General features: G+C 46.7%; 2 protein-coding genes across 3 annotated transcripts in view; both read left to right on the top strand.

The window, feature by feature from the left end:
• Positions 1–7,628, top strand: part of AZIN2 (antizyme inhibitor 2) — a 21,993-nt gene extending 14,365 nt beyond the window's left edge. Inside the window, exons 7-10 of one of the 2 annotated variants that reach the window (XM_015417758.1) lie at positions 2,521–2,633; positions 5,320–5,534; positions 7,305–7,448; positions 7,535–7,628. In XM_015417758.1, coding sequence (XP_015273244.1) covers positions 2,521–2,633; positions 5,320–5,534; positions 7,305–7,448; positions 7,535–7,622 — 560 coding nt within the window. In that variant the 3' untranslated portion in view covers positions 7,623–7,628. Of the gene's footprint in view, positions 1–785; positions 811–2,520; positions 2,634–5,319; positions 5,535–7,304 lie in introns of both variants that reach the window. The other variant, XM_015417759.1, reaches the window with a different exon arrangement.
• A 5,955-nt stretch (positions 7,629–13,583) lies between these two features.
• The window catches only part of NDUFS5 (NADH:ubiquinone oxidoreductase subunit S5), a 4,865-nt gene continuing 860 nt past the window's right edge, over positions 13,584–17,588 (top strand). The window contains exons 1-2 of the mRNA XM_015417773.1: positions 13,584–13,677; positions 15,408–15,625. Of these exons, the coding sequence (XP_015273259.1) occupies positions 15,410–15,625 (216 nt within the window). The 5' untranslated portion in view covers positions 13,584–13,677; positions 15,408–15,409. The remainder of the gene's footprint in view (positions 13,678–15,407; positions 15,626–17,588) is intronic.

Raw genomic sequence — 17,588 nt, 5'->3', positions numbered from 1 at the left:
CAGCTGGCAAAGGAGCATGTTCCCTCCATCATGTCTGGATTCCATGCCGAAAGAGAGCCTGGGTGCAGGTGGTCTGCTGGCACCCCTCCCCCCCACTGCCCACTCTTGTTGAACCTGAATCAAATATTAAAGGTCTATTTGCTATAGAATCCGTACGAATATCATAGGGCAGTGATGGTGAACCTTTTAGAGACCGAGTGCCCAAACTGCAACCCAAAAGCCACTTATTTATCGCAAAGTGCCAACACGGGCAATTTAACCTAAATACTGAGGGTTTAGTTTAGAAAAAATAACTCATACATTAACATCTTTTGTCTTAAAAGAAAAACACAATAACAGAGCTTTCAATGATACAAACAACTTTTTATTGAAAGGTAAAAGTTTGCATTTGGCATGCTTTTGAACAATTAGTGTGATTTTTGCTGTTATTTGCATGCTGATAATTATTCTAACCTTGGCTCATACTTTGTAAGTTTGAGAGCAACACGTGCAGCTCTCAGGTCATCTGTTAGTCTGTTTCTGGTGTCAGATTTGATATAATTCAAAGCTGAAAACAGCTGCTCACAATTATAAGATGATCCAAACAAAGTAAGGAAAGCAATCCTTCTGTCTTCTCAAGTGTTTCACACAGGTCATATAATTTATTTTTCCAGATAGAGCTTTCTTGAAATTCCAATAGCTCCATTTCCACATTTCCTAAATCTAACCAGTGTAAGCAGGAAAGATCAAGTCTGGAGCCTTAATGGAGGCCATTATTCAGCAACAGCTTGTCCCACCAGGAAGAGGCCAGGAGGCGGGCTGGCGAAGGAGGTCCTGCTGAGGGGATGTACTAAAAGGAAGGACAGGATTGCCCACTGGAAACAATGGGAAACACTTGAAGGCCCATTGCAAATAATGAGAGCCAGGAATACCAGTTGACTTGCATGGGCTCCATTGAAATACATTACAGTACAAGTAAGAGTTGCAATAAAAATGCAGAATGGATTTTCCATTAGGGTCACCTGCTGCCACCCACTTCATTCTGAGACCCTGAAAGTGCATTGCAGAAGCCACAGAGGGTGCCTTTCCTCTCCATTTAACCACTCCCCTATAGGGGTGTGCATTCCCCATAAACTGAACCAAAAAATACTCAAAAGTCTTATCAGTATTTTTTTTGGTATTATTTAAGTCGAATACAGATCAGAGATCTGTATTTGGCTACCGATATAGTTGAGCCTGAAAAAAAGCCAATTTTTTTTTTTTTGCTTTTATTTGGGTGTATCAGGTATACCACAAGCCAGCCCCAGCCAGGGCAATGTGGAGCTCTGAGCTCCCACTGCCCTGGCTAGTTCTGGGCTGGCGGGTTCACCTAGAAGGTGTTTAAAGGGACTGCGAGCCTTTTAAACTCCTTTGGACTTCTCCAAGCTGCACAGTTGGCTTGGAGTTCTTTGGGGGCCCATAGAATTGGACCACCTGGTCCAATCTTTTTGAGACTTGGGGTTTTTTTTGAGGAGGGGCACTAGCAGCTTAGGTTAAGACGCTGAACTGCAGGCTGTGGAAGGTCAGTAGTTCAGCAGTTCGAGACCTGGGTGCCGCATGATGGAGTGAGCTCCCGTCTCTAGTTCCAGCTCCTGCCAACCTAGCAGTTCGAAAGCAAGAAATTGCAAGTAGATAAATAGGTACCACTTCGGTGGGAAGATAACAGCGTTCCGTGCGCCTTTGTGTTTAGTCATGCCGGCCACATGACCACGGAAACGTCTTCGGACAGCGCTGGCTCTTTGGCTTGGAAACGGAGATGAGCACCGCAGCCCTAGAGTCGGACTCGACTGACTTTCGAGCAGGGGAACCTTTACCTTTACCTTTTTACTAGCAGCTTTGCTGCAAATTTGGTGCCTATACCTAAAAAAAAAAAAAAAACAGCTTTCCCCAGAGCCCCAGATACCCCAGTATTTTCTGTTCTGCCCATGGCACTCTCCTAGTTCCATCTATGATGGGAGGCCTGTGAATGAGCCCCCAAGTGACAAAACTATGGGTTCTGATGGGGACCTCAACTTGGGGGGGGGGCTTAAGTCTCCCCCCGCTTTTTTTGCTTCCTTAAACAGCCCTGGAGAGCTGCTGTTGGGGTAGTCACACACATCCTGATTGGTATGTGCAGAAGCTCCAGTTTTCCACACTTCTGGTTTTCCATGGAGGGAAGGTTCATATATTTAATTAAAATATTTACACCCCTAACTTTTCTGGAGCTGAAAGCAGCTTAGAAATTCAAAATAAAAAACAGAACTCCACATAACACCGCCCCTAAAATAATGCCTCACACACACACACCAGATTGGTGGTAGCCTGCAAAACTGTGGCTTTTTTGCACATAGCCAGGATGATGAATGCTTGCCACTGGTCAAAAGGTGCCATAAGACAAGGAGGGATGCACCACCATGCGCAGGGCAGACATCACCCAAGGGCCCCTCCTCTGTTAGACATCGTTTTTAGTATCCGAAGACATCACAAGCTTGCCCTGTGTTGCACTTCCTCTCCATCTTCCAGAGGAAGACCCCAGAAGGAAAAAGAGCTTCGTCTACCACCTGAATGATGGCGTCTATGGTTCCTTTAGCTCTGTCATCTTCAACAACACATGCCCAGTCCCAGTCTTGCACAAGGTAAAGAGAACTTTGCCCTTGGGGTCTCTCATACAGAACCACAGGGGGAACCATACCTTTGCTTGGCACAGAATCTGGGAAACTCTCTAGAGTGGCAACGTGGGAGACGGCTGATCTCATCTAGCAAATACCTTGGAAATTATATAATGTGAACACCTGTGTAGTTTTAAATAATAATCTTAGTTTGTGACTTTGATTAGATTGCATTTTGATTCTTCCAGACCCTGATTTGGGGACGGAGGGAGAACTGAGCCTGGAACCTTCTTCATGGCAAGCAGATGCTCTAGCACTGAGCCACATTCTGCGACTCTCTGTCCTCCTTCCCATATATCAAATAAATTGGGGAGTGAAAAGTATGCAGACGGAGAGTGATTTCAGCTAAGCATACCTTTATTTAGTTCAGGACAAAGACAACTGACCGGCTCGCAGGCCGGTTTATATACGTTCAGAAAACCCGCCACCAAGCATACCTAAACACACCCCCTACTCCTGATAGGCTATTTACAGTAACCGGGTGACCATTGGTCTCCCGGCTGGGAAGCTAGCCCTTTTGATAGGGCCGGCTAGGATCCTCCGGATCCTTTGTCTTTCGACTGAAGCTAACATAGGAATTGTGCCTGGCCAGCCCGGGCAAGTCCGGGCATGTCAGGCTGAATACATTACAGGGAGGGAGGGAGGGAGAGGGGGAGACCATAGCTCAGTGACAGAGCACCTGACTGGCATGTAGAAGGTCCCAGGTTCAGTCCCCAGCATCTTCAGTTAAAAAGGACCAGGCAGTAGGTGATCGGAAAGACCTCCATCTGAGACCCTGGAGAGCTGCTGCCAGTCTGAATAGACAATACTGATCTCGATGGACCAAGGGTCTGATTCAGTATAAGGCAGCTTCATGCATCTGCTCATGTGTGAGACTGTCAGTCAGCAGAGAGGCAGCTTAGTGGTTTGCTGGGGACATGGCTGAGAGCTTTCTGATCTCTGCCAGAGATGCCCAAGGCACCGACACAGGCCCGTAGCCAGGATTCTGTAATTTTGGGGAGGGGGGGCTGACATCACAAAATTAAAAAAATATATTTTTAAAAAACTCACTTTTGCAGTATTCACACTCTGCCTAGCTATGCTTGGGGAAGGGGCAGCGGTGGGGAGTCCTCCAGGTGGCCCAAAGAGCTGGGGGACCTGGGGGCTGGATGGAAGTCAGGGGGCCTTGGCAGCTGCGGGCCTGGGCCTGCCGACACTATTTGTAAAGAGTGGAAAGAAAAAGCAGACATTGAACATGTTTAAAAAAGCATCCTGCTCAACTCTTCATCACTGAATGTGCTACTTGGTCTATGATAAAACCCAGGCAGGGGGTGGGGCCAGGGCAGCACTCCTTGGGTCATTCATGGCTTGCCCCATGGGTCCAAATGCAGTCTTTGGAGGTAATCTGAAATTACTGGACTGCCCTTCGCAGTGACTGCTGGTCCCCATTCCACCCCTAGGTCCAATTGGTAGCCGACTTTGATGGTGCTTTCTTTTTGCTTATGGCTTGACTTGTTTGCGCAAGTGATCTCCAGGAATCATCTCTCTCTAGGGTCGCCAGGTCCTTCAAAGGCGTGGGACTTTTGGGGGGCATTACTGTAAGGGGTGGGGATGTCCCCAATGTGATGATGTCACACAGAAGTGCCATCATCACATGGGGAGCCTCTTGCCCAAAGCATTTAAAGGGTCCCTTTAAATGTTTTTGGCAAGAGGCGGGGGGGGGGGCACACGCCTGCACTCCAAGCCACAAATTCACAAATTCGTGGCTTGGAGTGCAGGTGCACGGCCCCTGCCCTTCCCAACAGGGACCCTTTAAATGCTATTGGGAAGAAGCGGGGGCGGAGTCCGCACATGCCTACATTCGGGTGCGCGGCCACCCCTCTTCCTTCCTCCCTCCCTCCCTCCCTCCTGTAAGATTTAAAGGGCCAGCTGGAGGGCCCTTTAAATCTTGCAGTAGGGGTGGCTGGGTGGTCGCTCTTTTGAGTGGCGCTTCCCCCGTCAGCCAGCTGGCTGCAGTGGGAAGGAGCCCCTCAAATCAGGGAAACCGCTGCTGGGGCCAGGGGTCTGGCAACCCTAGCTCTCTCAGCCAAACCCACCTAACAGGGTAGATGTTGTAAAGCCTAAAACAGGAGAGCAGAACAACGTAGGCCACTTTGGGTCCCCATTGGTGAGAAAGGCAGGGTATAAAATTATTTATTCATTATTTTTTTTTAAATTACATGCCACCTTTTGATCCAAATAAGGTCCCCTGTTGAATTAAATTAAGTAAATAAATAAATACATATTTTTGTTGGACACTGCCTTTAAATTGTTGGTTGCCTCATGGTCTTTTGATATCGTCAGTAGGACCTGTGCTGATATGTGGCTCCATGTGCAACCATAGAAATGGAACAAAGGTTGAGTCCAGTTGCACCTTTAAGACCAGAAAAGCTTATACCCAGAATTAAACTTTATGGCTTTTAAAGGTGCCACTGGCCTCAAACTTTGTTCTGTTGCTTCAGACCAACATGGTTACCCACCTGAATATCTTCATAGAAATGGGTATTGGATGTAGAAATTCAGCGTCTGAGAATTTCAGCTATTTTGTGTCCGTCTCTTGTCCTTTGGGCTACAGGGAATCACAGATCAGGCGAGCACTTTTACTGTCTGTTAACTCCCCCCCCCCCAAATGCAGAAGCTGTCTCCCGATCCCCCCTTGTACAGCAGCAGTCTCTGGGGGCCTACCACGGATGGCTTGGACCGCATTGCAGAAAGCATGGAACTCCCTGAACTGCACATTGGGGACTGGTTGATCTTTGAGACCATGGGGGCCAACACAAGAACAGCTTCCTCCTCCCTCAGTGGAGCGCAGCCAGCGAGGATCTACTATGCCATGTCCAGGGTGGCTTGGTGAGAGGATTTTATAGAACTCCTTGTGAGAATAGAAAGGGGGAGGGGAGGGACATCAGCAGGGTATAATGTCAAAGAGCCAAGCAAGGAAGGTGGCTTGGATGTGGGAGGGGCCACATTTGCATCATGGAATGCAGATTCCAGTTAGGGGTTGCCAACCACCAGATGGGGCCTGGAGATCCCTTGGAATTACAGCTGATCTCCAGGGTACAGAAATCACTTCCCCTGGGGAAAAAGGCTGCTTTGGAGGGTGAACTCTATGCAGGGGTCATTTTGTAGAAAAAGAGGTGCAGGAGCTCATTAGCATAACGTATTAGCATAACTTATTTGCATATGCCACACCCCCTGGCACCACCAGAAGTGTGTCAGAAGGCAACACCCGCCACTCAGGCTCCACTGGACTGTTTTGGATTGCTAGCTATCCTGACTCTATGCCATTGTAACCCGCTGTGGTCACTCCTGTCCCCAAATGCCACCCGCCCAAGGCTCCACCTCTGAAACCTCCAGGAATTTCCTAGCTCAGAGCTGGCAACCCTAATTGCATTCCACTTCGAATGGCACAAGTCAGCACAACATGGAAGTAGTGAACAGCCAGATGAGATGTGGTACTGAGTGATCCAGGGGTGCATCTTATTTATTTTTTTTAGTATATTTTTATTAAGTTTCCTTCAAAGCCGTAAACAAACACATAGTCGATAATTTATACAAATTTGCTGTGGAAGGCAGCCTTGACTTCCATACTCTATAACTGAGCTTTTTTGGCCTAACCCTTCAAGCTTAGTTTCCAATTATACAGTTTGATCCAATTTTTTTCAAAAATAGATTCATCTTTCCCTTTTAACATACATGATACTTTATCCATTTCAGCAACATTAAACATTTTTGTATAACTTCTGCCCTGTCTGAAACTTTGTACATCTTATTAAAGGAAATAGCTGCTGTGTAACGGCCCTGATTCATATCGGGGCAATGACACAGGGAGAGAGGGCGTTCAGCTCTCCCTCCCTGATGCTTTTGCCAGTTGAAACTGCACCCTGCCAAAGAGCAGATGCCTCTTCTTTGCCCTTCCACGGCTACTAATGTCTTGGGGTAGGGTTGCCAAGTCTGGATTGGGGAATTCCTGTAGATTTGAGGGTGGGGTTTGCAGAGAGGAGGGGCCTCAGCAGGGTATAATATCAAAGAGTCCACCTTCCAAAGCAGACATTTTCTGCAGGGGAATGGGTCTCTGTAGTCTGCAGAGCAAGCTGTAATTCCAGGACATCTCCAGGCCCCACCTGGAGGCTGGCAACTTTGGCTTGGAGTTCTCATCACTGCCCCAGCCCAGTTCAGGGCCCCGCACTGCTTCTATTTAAAAACTGCTGAGAAGACATGTCTGTTTCTATTCGAAGAGGCTGAGCTGTGCCCCTAAATTGTCTTGGCCTCAGTTCTGAACTCTCCCAGGCAGATTTGGGCAAGTCCTCTGAGCCCTGATCTGAAAAACGGGGATAGCAGTGCTCATAGGGGTCTCTTCTTGATTGTAAGCAATGTATGTGAATGGCTTTGAACCCTTTGAATAATTTTAGAAAAACCCCAAAGGGTATTCTGTACATCTCTGTGCAAATGGGCACAGGTCAGATTTAGCCTGAGATCCCCACAAATTTAGTTTAAATGCATTTATCGAACACCTTTCCCCCACACGAGAGACCCAAAGCAGCTGCCAACTGTTGGATCAGAAAAGCAAGCTGGGAGCTGATTGGGTTCTGCTCTGTTCTGTTTTGGGTGTTGGTGCAGGGAAGCCGTGCAGTTCCTGCAGGGGAAGCTGCTGCTGCCGCCAGAAGAAGAGGATCGGGAGAGCACATGCGCCCCGCTGTCTTGTGGCTGGGAGATCACGGACACCCTGTGCGTCGCCCCCGTCTTTGCTCCAGCAAGCATCATGTAAGCTGAGCTGAAGGGTCACCCCGATGTGTGGGGGGGAGGACCCTCCTCCCAAGAGATGCCTACCGCACTTTCTCTCTCAACAGCCTTCCTGCACCCCCTGCGTTTTCTGCCCTCAAGTGGGAGCTGTTTTTCTCTCCCCAGCGCGGTGTGGTTTTTAAGTATGCAACATAAATCCTGTTCCTCCTAATGCCACGGTCTCTTTGCTCTGTTTGTATTCATGCATGTGACCATCACCGTCCTGCATTGGCTAAGGATCCCTCCTTGAACCAGTGTGTCGGAGTGGAGTCAGTCAACATACCCTGAACCCTTTAAAGACTTCCAGCTGTCAAGAATTCCCAATCCGGGGGATCCTTGCTACGGGTGGGCAGAGCTCAAAATTACAAAACTATGGGGGGGGGGTGTCCACACACTCACCAGTATGGTAGTCTGCCACCAGCACTTTGAACTACCCACACAGTCAGAAGCCAAGGGGTAAGCTTCTAACCCTACTGGGAATTAAGAAAACCAACAGTGCAAAGTAGGTTACCTGCAGAAATGAGTTTCCACAACAATTAACTTGGTAGATGGACTCTTTTAAGCCTAAGGAACTGGAATTAGATTGAAGCTTCTGAAGTACAGAACAACCAGGTATAGTCAAAGTATTTTTTTAATTAAAGAGTGCAAGAATATTTCCTAGAGAAAAAAGCAATGAGCAGAAAAAACAAGAAATCTAAGTAACATTATACCCTAATTTATAGTTACCATTGGTGAAGTCAGGCATCTTTCCAGTCTCTTTGTGTGCCAGGCCTGTGTCTAACCCATGACAGGATCAGCCCATTGCCTCCAGGAGAGCTGAAGCTGGCTTGCTCAAAACTAACAACTAACCAGAGAAAAGCTTAACTTGTTAATGTCTAAGATTTGGACAGACTGGGGCCCTTTTAGCCAATCCAAAACTCAGATTACTGAAGTTATCTTGACATGGAACTGTGACAACAAATGTTTCAGAAGAGAAACAGTTTTTATGATGGAATGCTTCCCTTCTGAAGTGTAAGACAAGCATCAAAGAAAGAGTGAGGTGTGCATTCAGTGAACAAATGGTGTGGCTCCTTTTGTCTGTGTCATTCAGATGCACCCAATCAGACCTGAACTTTCTCATGACAAACTAGGGTTGCCAAGTCGACTTACCTGCAAAGCGGGGGGATTCCTGGCTCCATTGGGAGTCTCCTCGCTCGCACCACAATAACAGCACCGGAAGTGACGTCATCGCGTCGCCCACGTTGGGGGCGGGGCACCGTGATTTGAGGAAAAACCATAGAGTTTTCCCTCGATTCATAGAGTGTCCCCCCACCACGTGGCCAGCATGATGATGTCACCTCTGGGTGACATCATCACATTGGGGACGCCCTCCGGCAGGGGGTGGAGTTCCCCCCGGGGCCCGATCCGCCAGCGGCGGGTAACGGGCCTCCCGGGCAGGAATTTACCCACCCCCAGCGGGGGCTTGGCAAGCCTATGACAAACCCCAGATGTTTCTTTTTTTAAAAAAATAATCTTTATTAATTTTAATTTAACATACAGTGCATTAAGCAAAGATACAGTGTAACACAGTTCATCCAACTACAGCAGTAGTATCTAAATGGAGAGATTCGAACCTACAGGGTTAACCACTTGAGATAGAGAGGGTTTTCATTCCAGGTTGGCAAATATCAGATATCATCCGTAGAACAATGGACATCATCCTACATGAAAAAAGATAGGGAGGAAAACAGCTTTTCTTGCAGTGGACTTTGAAAAAGCCTTTGACTCGGTGGAGATTAGGTTTATTCTCTCCCTATGCAAACATTCCGAAGAATGTTGCACTCCATCTACTCCAATAACAGGGCCAAGATAAAGGTCAACAGAGTCAGCTCCCCCACAGTACAGCTCAACAGAGGAACCATACAAGGATGCCCCCTTTCCCCATTAATTTTTGCCCTGGCTATCGAACCCTTGGCAGAAACACTTTGGCAAAAGAAAACCTTTAAGGGGGTTAACACCAATGGGATAGAACACAAAACCTGCCTCTATGCTGATGATCTCACCTTATACATCTCAGACCCTGCGAACTTGCTACTCTCTATTAAGGAAGAACTTGCATTATTTGGTGGTATCTCAGGGCTTATGATCAACTTCACTAAATCTGAGATTTATCTAATAAACACTGAGCATACAACGGAACTTGACCTTCAACAGCAACACCACTATAAGTGGATAATGGAATCCTGGAGATATCTGGGAGTCCATATTCCAATAAACTTAAAAGACTTGGTCAAAGCTAACTACCACAAACTCGCCGCAAACATCAGGATTGAGATAGAAAACTGGAAAGCTCTTAAACTATCCCTCCCTGACAGGTTTCATCTGATTAAAAGTGTTATAGTGCCTGTGTTTATTTTTATTTTTCAAGCCCTGCCTATTCTTATCACCAAAAAAGACCTGGACTCCTAGCAAATGCTCTTAACATGCTTCTTCTTAGACAGAAAAAAACCAAGAGTAAATCATACTGTCATCCATAGGATAGACAAGCAAGGAGGACTCAACCTCCCCTCGCTTCGAGCATATCACCAGGCCGCGATCCTTGCGTGGGCGGTACAAATGCAACACAAAGACCAGGGAAAGCACTGGATGACAATTGAGCAATCTTACACTTCACCCCGTGACCTGCAAGAGATCTTTTGAATTAAGGCAACTCTAAGACCCAAAATTATCAACATTCTCCTGAAAGCAACTATCAAAACATGGGACAATAACAAAAAATTACTCCCAACCACGGGAATATCACAACTTTCCACGTACACACATCAGGACTGGTTTGGACCAGGTAAAATCACAAACGCCTACATGGACTGGAAAACTGCCAGTTTGAGTCGCCCCTATGACTTAGTCAACAACAGTAAAATGCTAGACAAAATATACTTAGATGTTTCCCTTTGATCTCTTCCCCCATGTTTCAGGCCTGAGTTTTGATATGAAGCCTGAACCAACGCTTTAATGCAAGAACAAGGAACTGAACTTGGGGTCCAGTTTTCCTTGACACCAGCATAGCCTGACTGACTGGTCTGAGATGTCCTCTGGCTTATGCCTCACTTGACAGCAGATGTGCACTCTGGGGGGTGGCAGATTTTGCCCTTTTTTATTAAAAAATGCATTTTCTATGACACTTTCTATATGCTATTTCCAGACTGGTTCTCAGCAATGCATCCTCTAACTTGAGACACACACCACATCCCATTTTTGCATCTGCTTGCAGCCCTCCAGCCTCATAAGGTGGCCTGTTGGAGGTGTTGTAAGCCCTTTGGCTGCCTGCCTGCAGGCCACAATACATTTCTATATTTGTTTTACCTGTAGCCCACCTTTCTCACTGAGACCCAAGGCGGACCACACAGAGTGAGTCAATGCAATCGACAGGATGATGGGTGTGCTGCTGACCTCAGCTGGGTGGATCACAGGCTGAGCAGGCTGCTGTCCATCAAGAGTTAAAATAATCATACCATCTGCAGTTCAGATGGGGTCTGCCCAACATGTGACCATGTCCTGTGGAATGCAAGGATTTGCTGAGTGCTCACCAGGCTTTGTATGCTAAAAAAGGACAGCAGAGGTCATCAAAGCAAAAGTCACCTTTGGACCAGAACAGAACAATGCACAGCAGCAGCTGATTCCCTCCACCCAGAACTAGTTTTGGAGAAGCCCAGACATTTTCGGAGGTTTAGAAAAGCCCCTTGAGTTGCCCCATATATTTCTTCTATGGCCGGGCCTTCAACACCTAGATAAGGAGTAGAAATCCACAACAGCCCCTTTCACTGCATTTCCACAGCTGGGGGAAAGGTTCAGCTGTTGAATTTCAACCTGGTGCATTGCCGGGGGAATTTTGTAAGTGTACCTGTTTGACTCCCACATGCACTCATGATTAGAAAGATGAGAAGGATAAGTCCAGAAGTCCATCTGCTTTAGCATCTTCTGGCCAACAAAGGCCAGCCAGGCATTGCTGGGTTGTCAAGGCAATAAGTATTTCCCACTGTTCACCCCCATCACTACCCCTTCAGCAATGTTCCCTCTAAGCTGCGGAATCTTGTGAGCAAAAATTGTACTTTGTGTGCTACTGGCATTAAAGTTGTGAGTGAGCAATTTGGCTACTGCATAAATTAGTTTGCTCTGGAGCCATCCTTCCTGAGCTAAGACAAAAATGTGTGAGCTGGAGGCTAAAAAACTGTGAGCTAGCTCACACTAACTCAGCTTAGAGGGAACACTGCCCTTCAGTGGCATTCTGGGCTGCTTCCACACAGAAACACTTCTCCATATAGCTCTTGTTTTGCAGCAATAACGGCATCCACACAAACATTGACTCCATACTTTTTTTGCCTTGGCCCATCACTATCATTCCCCCCCTCCCAAAAAAAATCCTGGGGGGCTTTTTAAAGAATAATTGAAAGATCATTTTAGTATTATAACAATCTATTGCAACAATGTACTACTTCCCAGTTTACTTTTTTTTTAAGTAACTCTCTAGACTTTTTTGTTGCAGAGTTGATGCAGATGCATGCAATCTTCTCATCCACATGGTGTGAAAAGGGCTGCAGTCTTTCCCCAAAGATGGTATTAAGCCATGTTGGGGAGAGATTGTAGTAAAGGTGGGGTGGGACAAAGAAGCAGGATGAACAGAGGACAAGGTCATATGGATGATCCTGAAAACAGTGCTGCTGTAAGGAAGCCTAGGTGGAGCAAAACCTCCGTGTGGAGATGCTCTGTGATTGCTGTTGGAGTAATGGTTGGTTCTTTCTACATAGCAATTTTAAAAACTAACATTGTGTGGCTGCCTGCTGTGCAAAGCATCAGCTGGTAACTTTCTTCCAGTCACACAGTGTCTTACAGGGACAGGAGCCTTGTTGGGGGAAAAGTTGGCAACTATACCACCACCATTTCCAAACTTTTTAGGGTGTAATCTAGTACACATTTGCTAGGGAACAAGTCCCACTTTGGTCTGTTGGACTTAGTGATGGAACGCACTGTCAAGTTGCAGCCAGCCTATGGTGACCCATAGGGCTGGACTTCCAGGCAGGCCTGGAGCTACAGTGGGGCATGTTGGGGCCCTGCCCCTTAATTAAAAGCCCTGCCCCACAAACAGCCATGCCAGAAACCTTCTTTTTGAGGAGAGACCGCTGCTGCCTGCTGCTGGCAGCGGCCAGGGTGAAAGCGCTGCAGCTTGCCCTTGGTCTTCTCTGTCCCTCCCACTGTGGATTTTTTTTGGGAGGGGGGGCATCATGGAGCCCAGGAAAAGACAGCTTAGAAGGCATTTAAATAAGTATTTCCCACAGGGCAAGAAAGATGTTGGAGATGTATTGAAGGTACCACTCTTGAGTGCCCTTCTAAGCTTTCTTGCCCTGTGGAAAGGAACTCAGATGAAGTCCCTTGAAAGGAAGGACAAGAAACAGGCTCGGAGCCTTCCCCTTTAGAGACAGGCATTCAGATTAATTTAATTAAGTGTAATTTAACTGCCCTCTTAAAAATTTAAATCCCCCCCCCCCAAAAAAAAGAATCCTGGCTTTGGGCTTGCTTCCAGGTAAACAGTCACAGCACTGCAATCTTGGGAAGGGGGTTGGCTTCCTAAAGCAGAGGAAATGTAGCTGTCATTTCGTATCAGTTCTAATGGGAGGGGGGGTCTGCAAATGCCTCTTGCTCTCCACATTTTCCCTTACAATTTTACTTTTCCTGTGGATGGTCCAACGTCAGACCTCTATCCAAAACAATCAGGAATGGGACAGATTTCATCACACCATGGCTTGTCAACAAGACTGCATACAACGCTGGCTTTAAAAAAATCCTCCGCCAGACAATTACCCAAATTCACACCTAGGATGGGCAGATGTCAAAATCTTCGCGTGCGCGCACACAGTGCACATATGGAACGGTCCATCCAGGTTAAAAACAACAACAACCAAATCAAAACGTCATCTCTGCGTGCCGTTCCCGCTTAAATCCTGCAGAGGGCTCCTAGTGCGGTTGAAAAAATCCAGCGCGCAGGAACGAGAAGCAGTGGCGAGGTGGCGCTGATTCCTCCTCCTGGTCGCTAGGGGGCGCCAGCTTGTAATATCTGCTCAGCCGTCCCTTCCCTACTTCAGTCGCTCAGGAGCTGCCGGAGTGTCGTGAAAGTGAGCGGCGCGTTGACGGCAGCGGTGTTGTAAAAGACTTGCAAGGACAGTGAGAGGAAGAGCAGGTGCGGGGGTCTAAACGGGGCTCTTTTGGGGGGAGGGTTGGGTTGGGTGTGTCTGTGTCTTTGGAACGAGGCAGGCTGTGTGCAGCGACAGTCTACCTCTGATCATGGAGCATGGGGGAGGGCTATTCCTTTCGTGTCTGGCAGCTTAGCAGGCTGGCTGCTGTTTAAAGGCGAGGCTGGCGAGGCGGAGCGGTCTTCCCTGTGTCGCCTTGCGTGGGCAAGGCTGTCTTAAACTCCGTTTTCCTCGTGCAGGAGAACGAGAAAGCAAGAGGGGGTGGAGCTGCTTTAGGTTATGGGCGGAGGCTCCCGTTTTGGAATGGCTCGCCAATGATTAAAGAAACTTCACGAGAAGAAAAAAATATGTGGTGGGAGCTTTCGATTTGCATGGGAACCTGTAATCTGCTGTGGTCCATCTAGGGTTGCCAAGTCTTCCCTGGCAGGGGATGAGGGAGTTGTCAGATGCAGGCTGGGGAACTCCTGGAGATTTGGGGATAGAGCCTGGGAAGGACAAGGACATGAGTGGGGTGCAATGCCACCCTCCAAAGAATCCATTTTCTCCAGGGAAACTGATCTTTGCAGTCTGAAGATGAGCTGTAATTCCTGGAGATCCCAGATCCCAGCTGGAGGCTGGCATTCCTAGGGCCATCCTGCCCACTCTGGCCTTTGACCACCTACTTCTCCTTATGGAACACAGATAGTTTTGTTAGCACAGGGAGATGATCTGTGGCTGCCACTGGAGAGTGGCAGTACATCTGTCATCCATCTTGTTGGGCCAAAGACCACAAATGGAAGTCTTTGGCATCTGATGGGCACTTAAAGGAGGAGGGATTCCTTTGTTTGGATGGAAAGGGTGGAAGGAGAGCCTCCTCTAGAGTTTCCTGGGAGAGATTTTGCCTGTTCCCTGGCAGAAGACAGAATCCTGGCCACTGAGTTTACTTGACCTCTTGAGTCTAGGAGAGTTCTAGGAGAGGTCCTAGTCCTATTGAAGGGGGAAGGAGTGCTTGCCAAACTGCTTTTTTGCTGACTGCAAATATAAGTGAAGTTAAATTTTGGTGGGGGGTGTGGTGATCCTTCTGCATGCTCAAATGCCATCCTACCACACATGTCACCATGTATAAAGAGAAGGTGGGGAGACTCTTGCCTGGGCTTGAATGACGACCGTAGGCAAGGCATCCCCAGGAGTAGGCGCCCTGGTAAGGCTTGAAGAAGAATCTTCAAAGGGCCTTTGAAGAAAGAGATAGTTTTGTTTCCAGACAGGCTGGACTGGTGGCAGGTGGCTCTGGTGGTGGCAGCATAGGGCTCAGTTCTCTTGGAGGGGATGTGGAAATTCCTCATTGAGGTCTAGTGACTTGGGACCCAAGCCAGCTAGGTAAATTCTCTGTCGTACAGAAGTGCCTTGGATGGGCTCATTCTGCCACATCAAATACCCTCATGATAACTTTGTAGGCTAAGTGGCGGGTGGTAGTCTTAAAGGGGGCGGGTGTGAGAGAAATATCTGTTCTTTGGCTACCTGAAAGGGGGGGTCATTAGCTTAATTTATCACCCCTCCCCAATATGCAAACAAAATTATTATTGCCTTGGATTTCTCCCCTGCTGGTGAAATGCTTAATCCTTCTGCAGTTACCTCTTTCCTTGAAATCATGGTCCCTTCCAAATCTACTTCAGCACTCACCCTGGGTCATCTGCGCATAGGATATCAGTCCCCATTCTTGCTTTCCTCTGCCCCTCAGCCATGCCGCTATTGGATCTCCAAGACAAGCTGGGCATTGATGTCGACAAGTGGCTCACCATCCAGAGTGCCAAGCAGCCATACCAGCGAGCTTCTGTATGCCATGCCTTTGAGAAAGAGTGGCTGGAATGCGCCGATGGCATTGGGCAGATCCGAGCCCAGAAGGAGTGCAAGATAGAGATAGATGATCTCTATGAATGCCTCAACAAGCAGAAAATGGTAAGGGGGGGGAGCTCGGAGGTACACCTCTCGCAAGAGCTGGTTCCCATGGTGTGCAGAGAAGAGAGTGCCTGAAGAGAAATAACATAGGCAGGCTGTTGGATAAGGTCCAGAGGAGACCTGGGTTCAAAACCTCTCCTCCACCACGAAGCTCACTGGGTGACCTATTTTGGCCAAACCATTCTCGGAGGGGAAAATGGAGAAGGTTAAGAGCCTGTTTGTTCTGTTTTAGGTATTTCATAAATAGGAGAGCAATACTAGTGGTGGTTAAAACCATTAAACATATTGTTTTAAAACCCAGCAGGGAGCCTTTATGCATTCTGAAAGGCTGGGCTTTAAGCTTATTTGCTATACTTAGTCTGCTGTTCTCAGTGAGGCTCAAAGCGGGTTACACAGTGTAAATCAGTACAATCAGTGTATGAATGACATCAAGTAAGCAATGTACTAGGATGGTAGCAAGTTGAATAAGCAAAGCATATTAGGCATGATACAGAACGTAGATATAGTGAAGTAAAATAGTTTCTAGGCTTTTTACATTATGGAATAACCTCCCCAGAGAGGTGTGCCTGGCCCCCCTCACTTTTGATCTTCAAGAGGCAGTTGAAGACAGTTTTAGGACTGCATTTGACTTATTTAGTTTTTATTTATTGGCAGTCCTAACTGAGATTTTAAATTGTGGCCTCTTAGGTGTTTTTTATAATCATGGTTTTATTTGCATTGTAAGCCACCTTTAGTTCCACCAAGTAGAAAGGCAGCTAACAAATGCTGTAAATCAGTCAACAAATACCTTTATTTTTTTTGAAATTATGCAAGATACATTGCTTATTTTATAGGTAAGAATGCTCAAATTGCATCCCTTTTATAAAACTGCAATGCAAACTGAAGCTTCCTCAAACCGATGCTAGAGAGCTCAGCTTCTTTTTCCAAGTTCCTTTCTGTTCTCATCTTCCCCCTCTGTGTCATAACTGTCCCACCCCATAAAAACATGAGTACTCTCAGCGCAAACCAAGGGCTGGTGAAAGTTGCTGGTCTGATCACTGTGCAAGAATCAGAGTGGTGTTAACACCCTTGCTGACCCAACAAAACTGAGGGGTTGCAGCTAGTGTAGAAAACCAAAAATATAGAAGCTGTAATGATGTACAAAATGCTTATAATCTCACAATAATGATACAAAATAAACAGTCAAATTGAAAAATATTAATTCCCAACAGGTATCAGAAAGATGGATGAACTTCTCCGGAGCTTTGGCATTCGTTTCGTGAAGAACTTCTTCCAAACATCAAGATGTGATAGTGTCAACGGGCACACAAAGTGTACTAGCAGCCTACTTCATGTGCCCGTTGATGGAAGGATTTGTTATGTAAGAACATGTTCAACATATAGGATTCCACTACCTTTTGTACTGGATTTACACATTATGGAATAAGAAGCAGCACTATCACATCTTGATGTTTGGAAGAAGTTCTTCACGAAACGAATGCCAAAGCTCCGGGGAAGTTCGTCCATCTTTCTGATACCTGTTGGGAATTAATATTTTTCAATTTGACTGTTTATTTTTTGTATCATTATTGTGAGATTATAAGGGTTTTGTACATAATTACAGCTTCTATATTTTTGGACCTCTAGTCCCAACCTGCAACGTGAGAAGTTGCTTATAATATTTTTCCACATATGTTCTTCTTTTCTGCTGCTGTTAAGTGAAGATAGAGATAGGTGGATAACCCTGTTGTTATAGAAGGATGAGTTTATGAGCAATGATTAGTGTTTTTCCTTTCTACTGTGGGATAGGGATCCGAATGTTACTAAATCATCTTATCTTTTAGTAATTCAGCAGAAAATTAAAAAAAAAACAACAATTACTGCAGACTCAGAAGGGAAAAGGGAGATTCAAAATATATTAATGAGGTTAGCCTTAAGGCTATGGTCAGTAAAGCCATGCTGAGGGAGGGAGGGAGGGAGGGAG

The sequence above is a fragment of the Gekko japonicus genome, unplaced genomic scaffold (assembly GCF_001447785.1).
Source record: "Gekko japonicus isolate JY-2015 unplaced genomic scaffold, Gekko_japonicus_V1.1 scaffold203, whole genome shotgun sequence".
Taxonomy (NCBI): Eukaryota; Metazoa; Chordata; class Lepidosauria; order Squamata; family Gekkonidae; genus Gekko; species Gekko japonicus.
Note: the sequence above shows the minus strand (reverse complement) of the source record. Positions and strands in the feature narration are given on the sequence as shown.